Here is a 19,618-nt window from a genome sequence, read left to right as displayed (position 1 = left end):
CGTTGAGGACGGAAATGCTCGAGCGATAGAAACATGGTTGTCATTTACTTAAGTCGATTGGATCGAGCGAAAGTTTATTCCTCGTGAACTTTATTTTTATTTCAGCCAACAGTAGCTCTGTTCTAACACCCACACTCATACATATACAGACGTCGTGGGATTTATTTTCAACATAAATAAATATTAAATAATAATAAAATGCAATGAAATCATGTCATTTATGCTTTAAGGAAAACATTCATCGCAAGCAGCGTATTTTACGTACACACACATGCTCTCGAGTTATTTGCCATCGTCATCATGTGAAACAGAAGCAGAAGTAGAATTAGAGGCACTCACACGCCTCTCCCATATTGAAGAACCCGATGCGACACAACCAAAGCACATGACAAACAATAGCGGCAATAATCTTCACACCACCATCGCATAAGAAATGCGTCTCGGTTCTCATTTTACGCGCGGATCCTTGGTATGAACGTAACAGAGACGTTGTGCACAATGAATATATGAGCCGGTACAATACGAAATGGGAAATGTTCAGTCAGCCAAATCATTTGGTACATGGATAGAAGGTGGCGGCGACATTCAAGGCCTCCTTAGTTTTATCCATTAAAATTTCCACAGGAGAATTCTAATTAATTTCTTATTATTTATTATGAATACGATCCTTGGATTATAATCGTATGTTGTCTACCTGCTATGTATATGCAGGCGCCTTATCAAAGACAAGGCTTTCAACCGAAGAACACTCATCCTTTTTCTCAGCATAGAAAACGAAATAAAGAGCTTTTTTTTCTGTCAAACCCGTACGAAACGTGCACTATGAACTAAATGCGAGATTATTTCAGGGAACAGTGAAAAATGACAAAGAGTCATAATGTATAATTACTTGCCATAAGTTTTGCCGGGGTGTAGCAGCAGCGTGCAGCGATTGGAATTAATGGCGCATTCATGGTAAATGACTTGATTAAATCTTTTTTTGTCTCGGTTTGATAAATTATGATCACTCAACGTTTGGGTAGTGCATCAAATTAAATTAAACCGCAATAACTATTTAAATTGTAAAATTCCAAACTACAAAAACGGTTCACTTCAATCAATCAATTACTGGGATTGTGTCAGATATTGCATTCTGTTCCGCTGCATTGAATATTTAATTGGCTTTGTCATCATTTGAAATGCACAACCATCGTCGTCATGGTTTCAATTAATTGGAAGTGTATTGCAGTTGGATTTCTCTTTTTTTTCTCTCTCGTCCGCCACTCACATAATACTGTTGACTTTTTATCAATCTGCTTGATTCAAGCATTCCCTTTTGTCGAAACTGATTTCATAAGAGCTTATACGATACCTTTTTAAAAGCTATGATAATATGAAACAAATAGAAATTCAGTCTGAATTCAATTTTTCTCTACCACTCTCCATGGATGAATATCCAATGATGAGTGGGCGCGTATCGCCCGAGGCACAGCGAAAAAAAAAATCGCGTACAACAAAAGTCGAAAGTGGCTTTAAAACAAAGTTATCAAATTATGATTTTGTCTGTCTTCCGCTTTATCTCGTCGGAGCACAGACTGAAAATGGCATACTATGTTACACATTGTAGACTGTACAGTTTTTCTTTCAGGATTTAAAGTGGATTTTTTTGTTCGTCTATGAAGCAGAGGGAAAAAATTAAATCGTGTCGAAAGCGAAACTCATTCCGACCGATAGAAGTTAATGCGAAACGCTTCATATGCATGAAGTGACGACAACTTGTGAATATTATATGAAGATTGTCACCGAGTTTCTCGATCACAATACACTAAATTGAACACCATTCTTTGTTGCCAGTTTTTCAACACGCCCAATCTCAACCTCTGCCACAGCCACCACGATACGGTTCATGTGCAAGTAAACGCATTACTTCATTTAAAGTTTGAATACTGAACAGATGACGCTCTCTCCCGTGCTCCCTACTTCTGAACGGAGATGAAGTTTTGTACCGTAAACTATTCATAGTTCAATGTTATCCCAAGACTAAAATCGGATTCACAAAGTTTTTGAATGTCATATAATAAGAACACGGATCTAGGAGCGCACATTTCGAAATAGAAAGTTTCAAATTCTTACAAAAAGCATAACAAGTGTATGGTAAATGGAATTTCAAGTGGTATACCCAGCCCCAGTTTCAGAACACCAAGACCGATTTCAGTGTTTATTTGATAGAAAAGGGGTGAACTCTTGTATATTTCCTATTTATATGTTACTTTATTTGACATTTATTTCCCATTTTCTCGCTATATTTCGTTCAAACTCGTTTATTTCGCTTATAAATCGTTGAATTCAATTTTCTATTTTCCATTTTAGGTGTGAACATATATCCAAAAATAAGAGCGAAACATGTAAAAAAATATTTTCAATAATGTGAGCTGAAAATTTTTTTTTCCAGCAAAATTGCTGAATATGGTCAATAATATGCAGACAAAATTAGTGAAACGGAAAGTAAATCTGCTGACTAGAAAGTATTCCAAAGCAATAAAAAAGCATTCTAGACTCCATGAATGACCATCATGTTTTTATCTTATGAATTCGCGATTTATCTGTTTTTGGTCAGGGATGATCGCAAGCTACATTTACCGCCGCAAGCCAGTTGCAAGGGATGTATGCGTGTGTGTGTGTGTTCATGTGTTCTCTTGTTCATGCATATTCAAAACGGTGTGTAATCGGGTGTTGCATGCCATTCCGGACACAGAGTATGGGAAAGAGAGGTGCTCTGATATTTACAGGTCAATAGCAATAGCGATAACAGTTTCCATTGTACAAGATAACGATTTCGACATTTGATCCAATAAACGCTTCAATAAACATTTTGCTGAACTGAAAAGATAAAATATTCAGTTGTACCTTGGATGCTCATCGTTGCAAATATGTGGCACAATGTTCGATCCATTATCGACTATTATCTCTTCTTGTTAATTTAGCCGGAGCATATTTCATTTATAAATTATTTGAATGAATGTTCGCCAAATATTTGCATTGTAGAAATGAGCAGAAAAAAAAATCTGGGTAGTGCATACTAATTTTGCCTGAATTTAAGCAGGCAGCGATCTCTGCAAAAAAAATGCCAATAGGATCATTAAATAACCATGAGACGAACATGGAATCTATTTAATCAATGATTCGTGTTCGGTGGCCTCAGGTGCAGATCGATCACACAGATTGCCGCATAAAAGTCAATTAAATTCGAATCGCTTCTAATTTAGCTTGCATGATTTGCCCACGGCCATTTCAATCGAATGATTCATTTGCCGCCTATTCTCATTTCCCTTCAGTTGGATTCGATACACAAATGATATCAAATCTGGGGGACCATATGAAAGACGACCAAAGGTGAATCACAAATGCTTTTCTCTATTCAACTTGTCTAATTTATCAAAGTGGGGATTTGTAATTGAACAAAGCATTTGAATTATTTGAGGTTTTGGAGAGTGCAGAGGGAATGGTAGAAGAAGAGAGAAGGAAAGAGGAGCCAGTAAATGGAAAATAAATGTTAAAAATGGAATTCATCGTCATGCCTGGCATTTACTGGCTCATTTACGTAACGAAATTTATCTCACGCGAAAACGAGCAAGCGAGCGACAGAGAGCGAGAGAATGAATAGTAACACTGTGCAAATCTGCATCATAAAGCGAACATCATATGAATAATTAATTGGATTTCATTAGACAATTGCAAAAAGGATCGCCTTTTGCCACACAAAATCGCTTCAACTATTTCATGTGCGAACACGTACGTGCGCCAAGTGCGCTCGCTCTCTCGCTCGCATACAATGAATGCTCCTTTACATGTCCCCCGAATGTACGACTGAGTGAGTGAGTGAGTGTATGTTTCGTTTGGCATGCGAACAACGAAGAAAATTCAACGATGGAAAATGAAGTAGTACGTGAACGATTAAACAGTGAATGGTTGCATATGGAATCGGCTAGATGTTCAGTTCAGGTCATGTCGACTCACACTCTGTGTCGTTGCCACACACACACACACACACACACACACACACACACTACATACAATAGATTGCAATTTTAATGTGAAGCGCAGTTAGGCTCACACAAATGATTAAATAAATAATTGAGAGGCATTTTTATGCGTCACTACTCTTTTCATCCTATCTCTTTCACGTTCATTTTCTCGCTCGGTCGTCATGCCTGCGCTCAAGTCGAATGCGTCGCAGTTGATTTAACATTTGCATAAAATTCCCAACTTTATTATTCATTACGACCCACTGATATACTGAAAACGGCTATAAAACTTTTAATGCCCGTTTAGCTAGAGCATTTTTCGCTTATTCCATCTCTTTCGCTCATTTTCGTCGCTCTAATGTTCATCAAGCAGCCTTTCATCGTAATCGTCGCCCATTTCTGGGGTGCTAATTCATAATATGAACGATACAAACATGCAACAGAATAATAAACATGGTAAAATTACCCGAAAAAAATTATTATGCTGCTCCGTCAAGTGGATTTTCGTGAGTGTTATTCCAAAAATGATGGTCGAGTCTTCAGCTGAGTTCACACTGGATTTTGCTGTTGCTGGATTTTCTTTCAGTTTGTACTTTATTTTTATTTTTTTCTCGGTTCTTTTTTTTCGCAACACACACTTGTGTTTGCTTTTGCAGTCTGTCCAATTAGACAAAGTTTAAAATTTGTATTGATTACCATCAATTTGAATTCACTGGGTGTTGAGTTATGGAGTTAGAAACATGCACGTGCTCCGCACACATACATACACGCCAGCCCATTTGCCGACAAGGGAAAATTCGGGAAAATTTCTGCTTCGTTTATTATGATTTATGTTTTAATCTGCGGACTAAAGACCGGATAGCTGCCACATACACCACACGCCATGCGGAGCTGGCGAACGAACGAACGAATGAACGAGTCGTGATTTTGGGCCGTGTGGTGGAATACACAAAAGGGATGAATTTTACAAAAATGGTGCACGTTCGAAAATATCGTATACACGCAACAAAAGTGACGACGAAAAACCTCAATCACCGAAGTAAACGAAAATGAACGGGAGGCCGACACGAACAGCGCACAATTTTGAGTGAAGGGAAACCCTTTCATTTGTACCTACGTCTAGATTGTCAATCTCTCTCTCGTATTCAATTTATCGTGCGCTCGGCTCCAACTTGCCTATACTTCGTACGCTGCCTTTCGCTTCGGTCTCTTTTTTTTTATCTCCATCCACGATTTCATTTTAAATTACCTGTTCGTTATACAGGAACAAGATAATTGCATTAGATGTGAAATTGGAGCAAAAAAAACGAACCATTATGAGTGGGGAAAAAGTGAGCTGATTTGAAAAGTGGTAGGTCTTTGAATTTATCAGGAGAGGAAAAAAAATCGGACCGATGCAAATTGTGGAAGAATGATGAATATAAAACAGAATTTGTTTTATCCGCCGGTTAAACCAACACACACACCGTCGATTATGGCATTGATGATGATGACGACGATCGAGTTCATAGCAAATGATGCAAATGTATATGACAGACAACCGCCAATTTGTTCGGCGATACGATAGAAAAAAATATGACTGATACATGACCGTCGAGAGAGACATTGATCTGAATTAAATGGAAAAACAGATCAAACATGTTGATACGAATATAAATGGACTCGGGCTAATGGAACTTGTAACATTATTAAATCGAAGCTGGAAACCACCGGAAAATTGAGTTGCAATGCCAATGAATGATGCAAAAGCAAAATATCAAACGTCTATTATGTGTATGTTATGTCAATTATTATGACTGTTTGAAATGAAAAGCGCACTAGTTTTCACAAAAAGAGAAGGGAAAAAATGCGACCCCTTTTCCACATTCACGATTTTATCGAGTCGGTGTGTGTTTATGTGTGCTGAGCTTTGTCGTTGTCGAAACGGATGTGACTGTATAATTGAATTTATCGTGCAATTTTAAAATTCGCTATGCGTGTGTCGCACATGTGCCGAACTCCAAATGTGGTATGTAAACAGGTCTCGTCAAAGCACTTTGAGCCGAAAATCGATTAGATTGTGCAACTCTTTCTCTTTGTATTGGCGCACAAAAAAAAAACTAACAAAAAATATATACACGAACAAGCCGCAAAAAAAAACAACGGCTGAAAACTATCCTATATCATTTCGGATTTAAACTGAATTTTCCGATTTTCCAACGACAGTCGAAAAAAAAACAAGAACAGAAATTGATACGTTTACGTACTATTTCACTTTAAGCAGATTAAAAAACGTTATTCGCTTTCGATGTGTTTTTATTTATTGTATTTCAACCAACAAAATCTACCATACAACACTGATTTGGTTCCTTTGGATGACTGTTTTGATCATCGGCCAAACTGATAATGAACTGAGATGCTGAGCGTGCTGTAGCTTTTATCTACGCGAAATGGTTATTCGAATTTCCCATCGAAAGAAATGCTCTCCGTTTCTCTCTTTGCCCTTTCTCTATCTCTGTCTGTTTGGAGAAGTGACGGATCCATGGGATGGAAAATGTGTATACGCGGCAAACGAGAGAAAGAAAGAGAGCGAGCGTGAGTCCTTTTGGTGGAGAGGAAATGATGTATGCATGTATTGGTGTGGATGGCATGTGCCAACGAGTCTTGTTGCCAACCTAACATTCACAAAAATAACAAAATGATGATACACAAACATTGGCGACAGATGCACCTAATGAAATGATCCAGTAACATGCAAGCACGGTGCGGCAACGACAGCAACTGCCATTACACTATTGCTCGTATTATACATATATATATACCTGTGACACAAGTCGAAAGAAGGTTCGCTCATTAAACGAATGTATGCCAGTGGATGAGTTTGCATTTAATGGATACACACATTTGGTATTCTCTACACGGAAACTTGGGAAAAAAGCAAGCTCAATGATTATGTCAGCATGAATTTCCACTGCCGGAACGAACAAACGAACCAACCGACGGATGGATGGACAGTAAAAAAAAGGATTGTGTAAAATGTACCCCAGCGAACGGTTTATATTGCGATTGGCAAGCGCGCATTGGAGACTTGATTGATGTCGCGTGCGCTCCCACGCCTCGCCTCGCCGCGCCGAACTACGAATTTCAATGCACGGCCAGTAACTCCCTCATGAATTGCTGCTGTATAACGAGCATGTATGCTCTTATTCGGGAGTTGATTACATCGAAAAATCTGGTAGATATAGCTCACTAGGACATGGATCCGTCGTACATTACATAGCAAAAAGGTTGACGAACTATTCGGTGGCTTGTAATAGTTTGGGATTGCGTTGGCTTGTGAAAATGGTTGGGTACAAGTGCGGACGGAACATTTCGGTAGTCAACGATATGTGACGCATTTGATGGATCAGATCGATTGGATCTTGAGTACCCCATCTAAAATTACATTTCAATAACAAGCGTTCAAATCGAAGGAACAACAATAAAATACACGAAAATTTCACATCCAAAACCCATAATCATTCAATTGAACGATGCCACTCTTCCTCCATATCCCACACACATACCCTTCGCTTACCTGAAATGAAACTCCGAAACGATTGCAAATAAAAATGGAAAATACTTTGAAGTTGGTTTAGCTTTTAATATCAATTCTATTTATGTGTATATAAAATGAAATGCACAAGACAGATTGGTTTGTTTGTTGTTATTGTTGTATCGTTTATAAAGTTTCTTATTTACTGTGTTTATTGTAATTCGCATGAATGCGACATTTGTATTCTTGATTTCAAATTTTGTGTTATTTTTTTTTGTTATTTCTTGTGTTGTTTGTCTATTGATTAAGTGATTAGATTTGAATATCATCTGTATTGGAATTTTGTATTTAGGTTGTACACAGTTCGATAGGAATTGTTTTTCTCTTTTTTTTGTTTCTGATTTTGGTAGAGGGTACAAAATGTGAGTACACAGTTAAAATTGAATATCTTATGAATCACACACAAATCAATCGAAAATAAATGAAAAGCGTTGTTCTAACATATCAATAGAATGAGAGTGTAAAAATGCCGTACGTAGACCAATACATGCCCACTACATTCTCGCTTCACATCCATGTGATCAAATCATGACTAATGTTCATTTTTCTAAAACGAAAACAATAGTCATTTGAAAGCGCATTTTAGGGAAACGAACGAAAAATTGAGATTTACAAACGGAAAAAAAGTCTCGCCGTTTTTCTCTTGGTTAAGCGTGTTTCAAAAGATGAAAAAAGAATGAAAAAAAATTAACCAGAATTTGTTTAGCAAATCTCTTATACAATAATAAAATACGGGCTAAAAATCTAAAATACATAAATACATTGTTTGTTCTTTTTTCTTTAAAATATATAGGTACTGGTACATTGGATACGGTTATATCGAATTCGAACAAAACCAATAACATTGCAATTATGCTAAAGAAACGTCAAACTTATGCTACCTAATTTTTGATGATATTCAAAAATTTGTTCTTCATCTTTATTTTGTTCTCAAAATTATCTCTTTTATTTTCATTTTTGTTCAGCCGAAACAATGTTAAAGAGTGTGAAGGAGTCAATGAAGCGACAGGTCAATTATGTCAAAATTTAATTTGCGTGTATGTTCGTGCGCGAGACACACCAAATAAAACGATGACAAAAACAAGTGTTGGACGAAAAGAGATAACCGACATGATTGCGAATCTAAAAATGAATTTTATTTCGACGCATTTTTATCAGTATGCAAACGAGATGAGAATTGGCGTCTATCAGCAGAGTTCAATTAATGACCCTCTGCTCCATGATAAAATGAAATAAAATACATCGACACCGTCGCAATCCATTGACTCGATACGTATGCGGTAAAACAAATTTTTTTTCGATCGGTTTTTGGACTTTACCCATAATAAAAATCAATAAAATTAGGTACACGAATCATAATAATGCACTTACAGATATATACACATAAACAAAGTGGACGATCGAGGGAAAAAAAACCTATCCATTTTAAACAGTAGTAAGCGGAGCGGCATGAAAATGATTTTGTTGGTCACAAAACGAGAAGGAGAAAAAAATATTATGCAAAAATAAATTGCGAAACCAATTATTGAATTTGTCGAACGCTAATTTGATTCAGCATTTTGGTGGGGAAAACCAGCAACAAACCACAGCGCATTTATGAGATCATTTGGGCGCATATATAGTGCTCATCAAAATAACAAAAAAACACGAATTTAAAGAGTGACACCAAACAATGGCATTCTTTGGACACATCTATGAAACTGTGTGTATGTGTGCTACAAATTTCTTATTCGCTTTTTTCTTCTCTTCTTTTGCTCATTCTGCATACGTGAGTACAATTGTTCAATGTTTGATTATCTATTCAATTTGCATTTTTGTTGCGTTAGCTGTTCGTCTTTCGATTAAATATTATCATTCGGACATTTATTATTATCGTTATTTATTTTTAAATTTGTGAGTGATTCTTTGGTAGCTGCAAACATGGTAAACAAGTCGTATTGAATGCAATTTTTGTTTGGTTGTTTGTTCAGTATTCGTAAATTAAAACTCCGTATTTTGAATGAGATTAACATTTATGGCGGGCATAGCATTTTGGCGGTATGTTTTTTGTTTTTGGTACGTAAAATTTTCAAAGATACAGATTTCTTCCTTTTTTTGGTGTGATAAAAACAAATATAGCAGCCAATTTTGTTTACATTTCTTTCAAGAATGATAATGGTGATGTCATTTTGATTCAAATAATTCTCATGTAGAAAACAATTTTTCAAGTGGAAAATAAAGTATTATATGCGCGCGCAAATGATAAGTAAAAATTATAAAATTGGACACAAACACGATTACATTTTTTTTGTTCATTCTACCATCTATCAATTTGATGAGAATTTTTTTCGTTTTGCTATGTTTTGTGAAAAAAAATGCACGAAATTATTCCATGCTCCTCATTTCCGTATAAAAAATGTCAAATATTTTGTTTTAAATATAATTTTTTTGTTAGTTTGTTTCAAGAAAGTCATAAATTTTGGTATCGATTCAATTAATTGGTTTGCTTCTGACATGACATCTAATATATAGTTTAATCCAAACACATGAGCTAATTTTTGAATAAAGTCAATGTTTTCGTTTCGAGTAATAAATTTTTGTGTTGTTGTTTAAAAATTTCATTTAGCTACAAATACGAACAGTTTTAAAAAGTTTTTTTTTTGTTGAATAGATTATCCCCTACAAATGTGGGCCGACGAGAAAAAAATTTGGAAACAAATTTAAAGTCCCAATGAAAATACGTCCGACCAAACAACAAGTGTCAGTCAGACGATTTACTATCGGTGTGCCTGATTTCATGTTTTTATGACTATTTTCTATAAATATGTTCCATTTAAATATGTATGTGTTACATTGCCTGGGATCTAGGGAAATGGAAAAAAAATCGTTTCTCTAACATGCAAACTCAGTGCGTACAATGCTCTCTAAATTTGCTCTCTCTCTCTCTCTGTGTTAGGTTATCAAGTAAACATTGTTTCCTATCCATTATCAAAGATTAAATGTTATGAATCACATGTAATATTATTAAATGTTTAGTATTTTTTGGGTTTTGTCCTTCTTCATTTTGTTGTTGTTGTTGTAAATAATAAATTATGTCTAAATTGTGCTGTGGCGTTGAAAATGAAATCACTGCTCAACGTTGCTCGCCGTTACAAAAAAAATGTCAGCAATACACGCGATGGTTGCTTTGGTTGTTCTTTCTTTTTTATGTTTGTCTATGTGTGTGTGTATGTGGATGGTATTTTTGTTTTCTAAATAGTAGCCGCTGTCTGTCTATCGAAAGCGACACAAATGCAACGCACACATATTTTTTGAGAAAAATAAAAAAAAAATTAAAAAAGGAATGCGAAGTGCGTCGAGCGCGTGCAAATTAAAGTTGTTGTTTTGTTTTGCAAATTTAATTTTTCTTGATGGTTTTCTCTTTGATTTGCTTTACTTGGTCCAGCAATTTTTCGATGACAATTTTGCCAACACCGTGACGGCACAATCCGGGGAACAATGCAACACTAAGAATGGCCAAATAGCTCAGCAAAAAGTTGTCTATGACTGAACCAACGTAGGCGAGCGCAATAAAACCACCAGCTGCTCCCAAATAGTACTGAAACGAAAAAGGAAGAAAAAACACAAAAACAAAAATTAGCAATTTGAAATTGTGTAAACAATTAACAACATGAATCGAAACTTAATAGTGAATTGCGCGTTAATTACGGTGCCACAGACTCATATGAGCGAGAAAAAAAATCGCAATAAATTCATTCATTTTCTCACTCATCATGTACGTGCTATGGGACCTTGAATTTACATGGGAGCGATTACGTCATCCAACAAAAAGTGGATTAAATTACGTAGCAACTTCATTTTTTTCCGCATCGATTATTTTAATCCACCAAATCAATCTCACAGAGGAGAAAAAGAAGAAGAAGAAGAAAAAGAAGAAAAGAATCTCAACTTACCACGATAGTTTTTTCCTCTTTTGGTACGCATGCATATTTGGTGAAGCCGCACACCTTCAATTTGATGGCTAGGATTTCGTTGACGACCTCTTCATAGGCCTTCTCTTGGGCGCCAGTCCAATTTTCAGGCTTGAAAATGATTTTCGAAACCATTGGATAACCGTAATCAATTAGGACAGCTACAACGCCAATGACCCCGACCAATGTCAACAGCGACAAGTTCAAAAACCATAAAATCAGAAACAGGAAACTGATTGCGCCAAATATGACCCCTGGATAGAATTTCTTTTCCCATTTTAGCACTGAACTGAGGAGTAAAATTAATTCACGATGGTCCTCCAAATCGTGCTTCAATTTATTGAATTCTTTTGCCTAATCCAATTAAAGCCCGTCATTTGTTGCAATACGGTGAAAAATCGACCGAAAGAAGAAGAAAAAAAAAACAGAAAAACGATAGAAAATCAAAGAAAAGCAAATTAACGTTATATGAATCACTTGCTGGTGAAAAATCGATATTTTTTGCGTTTATTCTCTTATACTGTGCTATACGTATAACGTATTTAACGAATTCTGTCTCTATATATTACCTGCTCGGAATTTGCGTCAGCCATTATGTTGAATATTCGTAAAAATGCAAATGGAATGATTGATTCGGAATTGAATAAACGGTTTCACAAACGACAATTTTCACTTCACTCGCAACGAGATTCACCAGAACAAGTCGATTTTTTCACTCAAGTTTTGTTTATAATTGATCGCAGTAGGTCCACCACCCGTCTTAATGCGTCGATTCTATTCTTTAAACTGACGATGATGACAGTGTATGCGTACAACAGCGTCGCTGATGCTGTGTTAGTGTATTGTACTAAAAATCGAAACCATGTTCACCGATTCACACACAACACAACCATCACCACGGCACTCTGGCGCTTGCTAATCGAACTGCTGTTTTTGTTTTGATTATTATTGTTTGCTAGTCTTTGTTTGACGGTGCCTTGATGCCTGCACAGTGTTGCCAGCGTTAGCACATTATCGATTTTAGTAATACGGCGAAATCACATGAATGAAACACACATACGGGCAATTTGTTTTCTTTCATTTTCTATTCAATTCAACTATATAAAAATAAATTCATGTATAACATTCAAAAATATACAAAGTAGTCAAAAAATGCATAACGATTCAACAAATCCAGTAACAGTTGAGTCTTAATCTAAACCAAATGATATCTCTAAAAAAACATTGCTCATATCAAGAAAAGAAAAACACGCTGATATTTAAAAAAAGAGATTCATCATTTGGACAAAATGATATGAAAAAAATAAATTAATAACGAAAATATTTATTCAGGAGAAATCTGGGAAACGTAAGGTGGTATCAGATAGATTTTTAGCTACCCATTTCTCGACACGTTCAACAATTTCTGGTGTGTATTCTTTCTGCCATCCCTTGAGCGTGGACTTGCCATTGCGTACAAACGATGGTTCGGTTGAATTCAAAATGCGAATTTCACGGAGTTCATGCTGATTTACGGCCGGATTATTGCGAAAGTTTTCAATGTTTAAGTAATTGGAGAGTTTTGCTACTTCTTCCTCGTTCATGGACTTGTTCAGGAATTTAGCCACTTTACGAATTGTCGCTGGAAGATCCTAATGATCGAAAGAGATGGGTTTTTTTAAAGTATACTATGAACATTTAAAAAACAATTAGACTGATTACTCACTTTGTTCATTTCTTCATAGAACATGAATAAGACATTTGGCTCATGACGATGAGCCCAGCCTTCTTTGATATGCTCCCAGTATGGAGACCAAGCGACTGAAAAATAAAACAATTGTTCCAAATCAGCCTTTTTTTTTTGAAAAAAAATTTGGTTTCCGATTTCAACATTTCTTATATAAAAATGATGCATTCAAAAATCCAAAGCGAAAAAAAAACTCATTTTCATATCAATTCACCTAAATCGTTTTCGAAATAATCCCAAAACTGATCGAAATCGTTAACATAGCCGGTGGTTCGATATAGGCGAGACAGATGATAATACGAAACCACAACGTCTTTTGGATTGCGAGCAACGTAAATGATTTTAGCACGTTCGTTCATCGCACTTGGCGGCATCAATGAAAATGGTAAATGGGTTTTAATAAATCGCCTTTCAGCGATATTCGGAATGAATTCGTAGCCCGGGACGCTAATTGCTCGGATCGTATCTTGATTTCTTATATTTCCCTCGTGTTCGTCGATGAACATTTGCTTGGTTTTGTCGTGCATAAAAACGCAAAATCTGGGATTGGAAACGAGAAAATAATTATTTTTCTTATCAAATTCTATTTTATCTTTTCTTGTCATTGCATTAAAATTCGATTTTCTTGAATTAATTGAAAAATATTCGATTGATTCATCGGAAATTTCCAATCAAATATTAAGAAGAAGAAATATGTTAATCAAATATTCATTTAGATTTCTTAATCTTATTTATTCAAAAGAAAAACCTACTCAAAAAATGGTGATCGTTTGGTGAGAAAATCGCGCTGCGCCGCTTCATAATCCAAATCGTTGGCAATCATCCACACCAATTCTTGGGTCCATGTTGTTCCTGAACGAGGATAAGTGGCAATCCAGATATCATCGTTGCGTGCTTTGAAATTGTAAAAGTGTTCGGCATGCTTTTTAAATGTACCAGGAAAAAGGTACTTCTTCGGACCCACTTGAACGAATCCATCTTTCTCACCTATAATCAAAGGTCACAATGTCATTTTACCAATTCAATCGATATCCACATTAACAAACATATAATAGCCTACAATATCAAGTCATGAATGTAATAGAATAAATTTGTTTCCTGAGTGTAACGATTACTACAGGCAAACAGAATGAAATTGAATAAATACATAATTTTGTTCGTAAAACCGACAAAGTGCACGAGCTGTAAGCACGCGACACAATTAATCACAACCGGTTTGCCACATTAATAAACATCAGGTTGTTTGAAATGTTCGCTATGAAAAGCAAATAATCGGATATATTCCACTATACGTGCATATGCAATCCAGATGCAAAACAACATTAGTATGAAAAATCTGATTTCAATAAGAAAAAGTATCATTTTCTTAACAAATGTGCATCTTATGAAATAAGAGTCATCAAAATTCAATTTCAAATGCTGGTTTCTGACGATACGATCTGTAGATTACGATTACAATCGATATTCCCTCTATATTATCTATGTAAAAGATATCTGATTGAAATCGTGCACCTTTTGAACGGTGCCTCAACAGATTTCAAACAAAAGATGAGCACAATAGCGCCACTTCAGAGTCTGAAGTTCAGACCAAACGCTAATTCACAACAAATGATTGTTTCACCAGTGCTTTCGATTGAGTAAATATTGTTAAGAAAAATGTTTCGAATGTTTACAATCAATTAGATATGGTATTCGTTGGCTAGACTTGTCCATCAATTGAACAAATATGACGAATGCATGTTTTGATGATGCAAAATCTGTGTCATCATTTACTTTACTAATAAATGTCACATTGGAAATTCATGAAAACTGTTGAACAAATGAAAATGACTCTAAAAAATTCCGCATATATTTTTTCCACATATTTTATCGGACTTCCGATCAAAATCACAACAACAACTTGAAAAAAACTTGTATAAATAAAAATATGTTTGCATTGCGTAAATCTGGCATAAATTAGTTTCCCATCAAGTGCTGTTAACTACTACAATGAAAAACGTCAGCATTATTCGATGTTTTGAAATACCGTCTTTTTTTCAAGCAAAACACAAACTTGGTCAATTTTTTTCCGATTCAAAAAAATTGTTACTTATTGTCGAATTCATTTTTGGATGGAAAACACTCCAACATTCAAACATTCTTATTTATGCAAAAATAAAAATTAAGAAAAATTCACTACCAGTGAAGTCTTTGATTAAACTCTGGTTGATAATCGGGTCGACTTGTTTAATATGAAACGGAAATTTAAGACGGTAATTATCGCTGATGTGAGCGTCACTAATCTTATTGAATGGTCCATTTGGATGGATGCTCGGTAAATTTACACTTTCGATCATTTTGAATCGTGCGTTGGATTTTGGTGCGATCGTACAAACTGTAAAGAAAATCGAAGCTAATTAAAAGTACGATTCACGATACAAGGTGATCGTTGGATATATTGCAATTGACTGACTTATGTGGTGGTTTCACATGTGAAATATGTATACCTTGTGTAAATACACTCTCCCTACTTCGAACGTTTCGCGCGGCACGATATGTGGTAGGCGAAAAGAATTCAAACGGTAAAATGTTTATATCGAAATAAACGAAAAAGAAACGGCTTAGCAGACAGTTAGTCAATATTGCAAAGGTTGCTGCGACAGCATACGTTAAACTTACGAAATAACTAAGATTGTCAACAGTTTGGTTCTGGCTTTAGCATTTAAGATGCAAACGAATTTTCAAAAATCTATTGACTAATTGGTTTTTATTTTCTTGTTTCAACAAATTGCAATATCACTTTGTTGAATGATATTTGAAAAAATGAGTACAATGACGCACTAATACACTCAAGACACCGTGCGTTTTGTTTACATTCCATTTGGTGTGTCGCATTTTCGACATATCTCATTAAACATTTCGGAGAAAGTTACCAACGAGAGAGCCATAAAATACGATATATTTTCATTGAGACACAAACATACGCAACTGTGGGTTTGCGCCGTCGCACAAAAACCAGTATCAATATTATAATGGACTTCATATGATTACCGCACCAAAATATATTAAAGTTAGTTGGTGTGACAATGGGTAAACATTTTTGTTTTCCTTCTGAGATTTCAAATTACTTTCACTTTTCAAACAAAACGAATGACTTACATGCTCAATGAGCATTGCTCATGACCCAAACTATTACCGGATTTGTCTTCTTATTCTAATTCTTCTACGACCACTGAATTCTTCGACCGCTCGCCATGATCGATTGGCTCTATGGCATGATCGTTTGTGTGCACACGAACGAATCGCTCATACTCGTCCAAGTCCCCAATCAATGGATTCGCTACATCTGAATACAAAAACACAATTAATTTCAATCCAATTTTTTTGCATGGAAACAAAATGTTCATTTCCCGAAGCAACGAATCCGTTCGGAATTGAATGAACAAAGCAACTCTTACCCACGATCTCGACAACACCGTCGACCACAGTCTGCAAAACAGCATCACAGCCACGCGGCCGAATGCCCAAAACTCGCACATAGTTCTTAATTTCCTTGTAATTCATCAGTTTCTAAACCGAAAATATCCAACATTCATTTATTAGAATATATTCGAAAAGATTGATTTAATCGATGGCGATTGTTGTTAAATGAAGAGCCAAACAATTGTAATCCGATAACTCACCTCCAGTGTAATATCATCGACTGGAAGCACATGAATGAGTGCATCATCTGGGTTTGAGACTAATATTTCACGAAGACTCAATTTCCGAATTAGCGTGTCTCGATCATAGTCTAACTTCATACAATCCAAAAATGCACGACGTTCTGGACTCACATACGCTTTACCGTCAAAATTTTTGGTCAATCGATATATCAAAAATTCCATGCCAATTTCAACCGCACCAAGTACGATCAAATGACTGAGTCCACTTTGACGACTTATGTGCAAAAATTTCGCCGTGGCAGCCATTAGATCCATGTAACGGTCAGTGCTGCGTGGAGATTGATAAAATAGGCCAGATAAAATCCTGTAAAAAAAAAATCACATCCATAAATTCAGATCGAAACCACAACTAACTGACTTTGATTGAGAAACATGAATGTGATAAATTTATTGATTAATTCAAAAGCGAAAATGAACGGCAAAAAAAACATACGATTCATCAAATCGAATATCGTCAATTTTGCTGTTTAACAGCGATGCATCTGACTCGAGCTCATTTATCAGCCGAAAATTTGCAACATGAACGATCGTTTTCTCGTCTTTTGCCTCAAACAAAAACAATGCTGCACCAGGGAAACTGAAATAAAATTATACAGCGTCAAATTAAAATTAAATTCAATACAAAAAATGTAAAACACATTATATAACTTAGCAATGCTCACTTTGGCACTTGAATTGCGGTTACATTGACATTTCCGATTGTCGTCTTTACACCGTATTCCAGAATACGAATTTGACTTTCGTCAACATGGGAGTATTTGACCATCAATCGAGCTAAATGAAAAAGCGTTCAAAAAATAAATCAATACAAAATATCTGACTTGGTTTTAAATGTAAAATGTGTTGATCAGATCCATAGGACCCGGCTTCAGAAGCTCTGGTGCTGATACATACCTGTTGTTTTCGTTGTGCACAATTTGCCGGTAAACTGTGAATTCAGAGCGGCACAATAGGATCGACAGAATTTGCTCAAAAAATGGTATCGAATTGTGTCATCACCGTGATCGAAACAATTAACAGCGAATGTGTCCGTTCGGTATTTGACAATAGCACCATACGAAATGCGATCGGAATCGATGAATCCTTTTTTGGGCTCGACGATGCCAGTTTGGTCACAAAAAATGTCACTCATTGACTGTGAACATTCGACTGCAATCGAATCTTGCGAAATGCTCCCATGAGGAGTCCACGAAATCATGGTTTCGGTTTGTGATGATTGTTGGTGTCGATTCCGAAATGGAACTAGAGCTCGACACGGCCGCAGAGAAGTTTCGGACGGCAAATGAAAATAAGTGGAAGCAAGAACTTCGCTATCCGTATCCACACTCAAATTCATTCGACTCAATGAAACGATGCAATCCTGTGAATGTTCGGAGTCTGTGTCCATCATTTCATCGACAATTTTGCCTGGTGTCAACGGTGCATCCAATGATGTTCGTTGTCTTGGTGGTGGTGTCGGTGTTGACGGTCGTGGCAATCCTAGTTGAAATAATCCAAAGGAGCTCATCGTATCGACCAATATTTCTGCAACGGCTTCAGTTTCGGTTAATGTGTCCACTGACACGTCTTCTTCAATCGCCACATCTTCAACCGGCAAGTCTTCCATTTGCATAATAATATCGGAATCATCTAGTCCACGGAGCTCGATATCTTGTAACGGTAACTCAATAGCTGGTGTTGGTGCTGATGATAGTTCAATTTCCAATTCTGGCTGCTCAACAACTAATTCATCTTGCTGCTCAGGTTGATCTTCATGCACACTTTCCTCAATTGGCGGCAGCACTCGATAGCTCGATAAATCCATGCGTTCAAGATTGACCGTACATCGTCGAGTTGCGATTCTTCTCGGCGAAACATGAACAATGCTTGCGGCTAGTGCAGGTGGACTAAAAGGTGGTACGGTTGAATTTTCAATACCGAGCATTTCGTTCATTGTTTGGGTGCTCATTCGTTCCAATGCCACTGTGACCCGTCGACATTGAATTTTTCTCGGTTGTTGTGCGGCATTTGCAACATTTGTTGAATTGGTTTGAGTTTTATTCGAACGAGTTTGACGACGAATTGGGATGTTCAGACTTGATTCGGCCACATGAATACCACGCAAACGATTGCTTCTTCGGGGTGGTTTTGGCGGCTCTTGTCGACGTGCTATTTTCCTTTTCGGAGATTCAACAATCGTTGATTGTGAAGGAATTAATGTTAAATCGGCAATACGCCGAATAGCTTCATAGAACGATTTGCGTCGTTCGCGCACCATTTTCCCGTTTTACGATCGTAATTCACTTCTTTTTTTTCTTCACAAAAGCAACCGTATTAAAAAAGGATTCAAAAATTAAAGTTCAAAATTCTCTGTTGCAAACAAGCAATTAAAACATTCTAAATGCAGTTATTAACGCAAATTTGAGTTCAAACAACGCATCTGTATGTTACGGTTGACATTCCAAAATGTTCACGGTTAACTGTTTGACATGAAACAACGTGTTTGCACTCTTTTACCCTGTTGTCGATTCCAATTGCATTCCTGTAAGACAAAAACGTGTAAAGCATCCATCAAGTGTGTGAGAGAGCGGTTGGTTTGGTCCATTTTACCGTAGCAAAATATATTCGAATTGGTTGATTCGCTGCGGTGGCGAAAAGAGAGCAGATGGATTGAGATAAGA

General features: G+C 36.3%; 4 protein-coding genes across 8 annotated transcripts in view; all 4 read right to left on the bottom strand.

Moving 5' to 3' along the window:
• The window catches only part of LOC129565569 (uncharacterized), a 104,060-nt gene extending 96,990 nt beyond the window's left edge, over positions 1 to 7,070 (bottom strand). Inside the window, exons 1-3 of one of the 4 annotated variants that reach the window (XM_055440581.1) lie at positions 6,806 to 7,070; positions 6,251 to 6,658; positions 4,471 to 4,716 (exon numbers count right to left, since the gene is read on the bottom strand). The gene's annotated coding sequence lies outside the window, so the exon portion shown is untranslated. Of the gene's footprint in view, positions 1 to 4,470; positions 4,896 to 6,250 lie in introns of all 4 variants that reach the window. The other 3 variants (XM_055440583.1, XM_055440579.1, XM_055440580.1) reach the window with 3 other exon arrangements.
• Positions 7,071 to 7,605: 535 nt separating this feature from the next.
• Positions 7,606 to 12,620, bottom strand: LOC129566078 (ADP-ribosylation factor-like protein 6-interacting protein 1). Its single transcript, XM_055441616.1, has 3 exons — positions 12,098 to 12,620; positions 11,511 to 11,882; positions 7,606 to 11,155 (listed from the first exon to the last, which is right to left on the bottom strand). Exons 1-3 carry the CDS (start codon positions 12,119 to 12,121, stop codon positions 10,955 to 10,957), a joined length of 597 nt encoding a protein of 198 aa, XP_055297591.1. The 5' UTR covers positions 12,122 to 12,620; the 3' UTR covers positions 7,606 to 10,954.
• On the bottom strand, positions 12,595 to 16,520 carry LOC129566076 (luciferin sulfotransferase). Of its 2 annotated transcripts, XM_055441614.1 has the most exons (6): positions 16,393 to 16,520; positions 15,434 to 15,628; positions 14,007 to 14,241; positions 13,469 to 13,794; positions 13,234 to 13,328; positions 12,595 to 13,159 (listed from the first exon to the last, which is right to left on the bottom strand). In XM_055441614.1, the coding sequence occupies exons 2-6, from the start codon at positions 15,588 to 15,590 to the stop codon at positions 12,857 to 12,859; spliced, it is 1,116 nt and encodes a 371-aa protein (XP_055297589.1). In that variant the 5' UTR covers positions 15,591 to 15,628; positions 16,393 to 16,520; the 3' UTR covers positions 12,595 to 12,856. The 2 variants fall into 2 exon arrangements, with proteins under 2 accessions (XP_055297589.1, XP_055297588.1); XM_055441613.1 differs by lacking the exon at positions 16,393 to 16,520 and having other exon boundaries at positions 15,434 to 15,835.
• Positions 15,984 to 19,511, bottom strand: LOC129566075 (uncharacterized). Its single transcript, XM_055441612.1, has 6 exons — positions 17,853 to 19,511; positions 17,621 to 17,732; positions 17,392 to 17,535; positions 16,917 to 17,262; positions 16,692 to 16,803; positions 15,984 to 16,579 (listed from the first exon to the last, which is right to left on the bottom strand). Exons 1-6 carry the CDS (start codon positions 19,213 to 19,215, stop codon positions 16,443 to 16,445), a joined length of 2,214 nt encoding a protein of 737 aa, XP_055297587.1. The 5' UTR covers positions 19,216 to 19,511; the 3' UTR covers positions 15,984 to 16,442.
• Positions 19,512 to 19,618: the final 107 nt, after the last annotated feature.

The sequence above is a fragment of the Sitodiplosis mosellana genome, unplaced genomic scaffold (genome assembly GCF_009176505.1).
Source record: "Sitodiplosis mosellana isolate CC-2019 unplaced genomic scaffold, AAFC_SMos_1.0 Smas_scaffold_3, whole genome shotgun sequence".
Lineage (NCBI taxonomy): Eukaryota > Metazoa > Arthropoda > Insecta > Diptera > Cecidomyiidae > Sitodiplosis > Sitodiplosis mosellana.
The sequence above is the reverse complement of the archived record's forward strand: the minus strand, read 5'-3'. Positions and strand labels throughout refer to the sequence as shown.

Excerpts from the sequence above, each read along its gene's own strand:
- LOC129566078 (XM_055441616.1), bottom strand. The coding sequence starts at position 12,121 with ATGGCTGACGCAAATTCCGAGCAG. Across the intron at positions 11,883-12,097 it reads CTGACGCAAATTCCGAGCAG|GCAAAAGAATTCAATAAATT; the intron begins GTAATATATAGA and ends TAATTGGATTAG. Across the intron at positions 11,156-11,510 it reads AAGAGGAAAAAACTATCGTG|TACTATTTGGGAGCAGCTGG; the intron begins GTAAGTTGAGAT and ends TTTTCGTTTCAG.
- LOC129566076 (XM_055441614.1), bottom strand. The coding sequence starts at position 15,590 with ATGATCGAAAGTGTAAATTTACCGAGCATCCATCCAAATGGACCATTC. Across the intron at positions 13,329-13,468 it reads TTATTTCGAAAACGATTTAG|TCGCTTGGTCTCCATACTGG; the intron begins GTGAATTGATAT and ends TTTATTTTTCAG. Across the intron at positions 13,160-13,233 it reads TCTATGAAGAAATGAACAAA|GATCTTCCAGCGACAATTCG; the intron begins GTGAGTAATCAG and ends TTCGATCATTAG.
- LOC129566075 (XM_055441612.1), bottom strand. The coding sequence starts at position 19,215 with ATGGTGCGCGAACGACGCAAATCGTTCTATGAAGCTATTCGGCGTATT. Across the intron at positions 17,733-17,852 it reads GTGCACAACGAAAACAACAG|CTCGATTGATGGTCAAATAC; the intron begins GTATGTATCAGC and ends TTTTTCATTTAG. Across the intron at positions 16,804-16,916 it reads TCGATGATATTACACTGGAG|AAACTGATGAATTACAAGGA; the intron begins GTGAGTTATCGG and ends TTTTCGGTTTAG.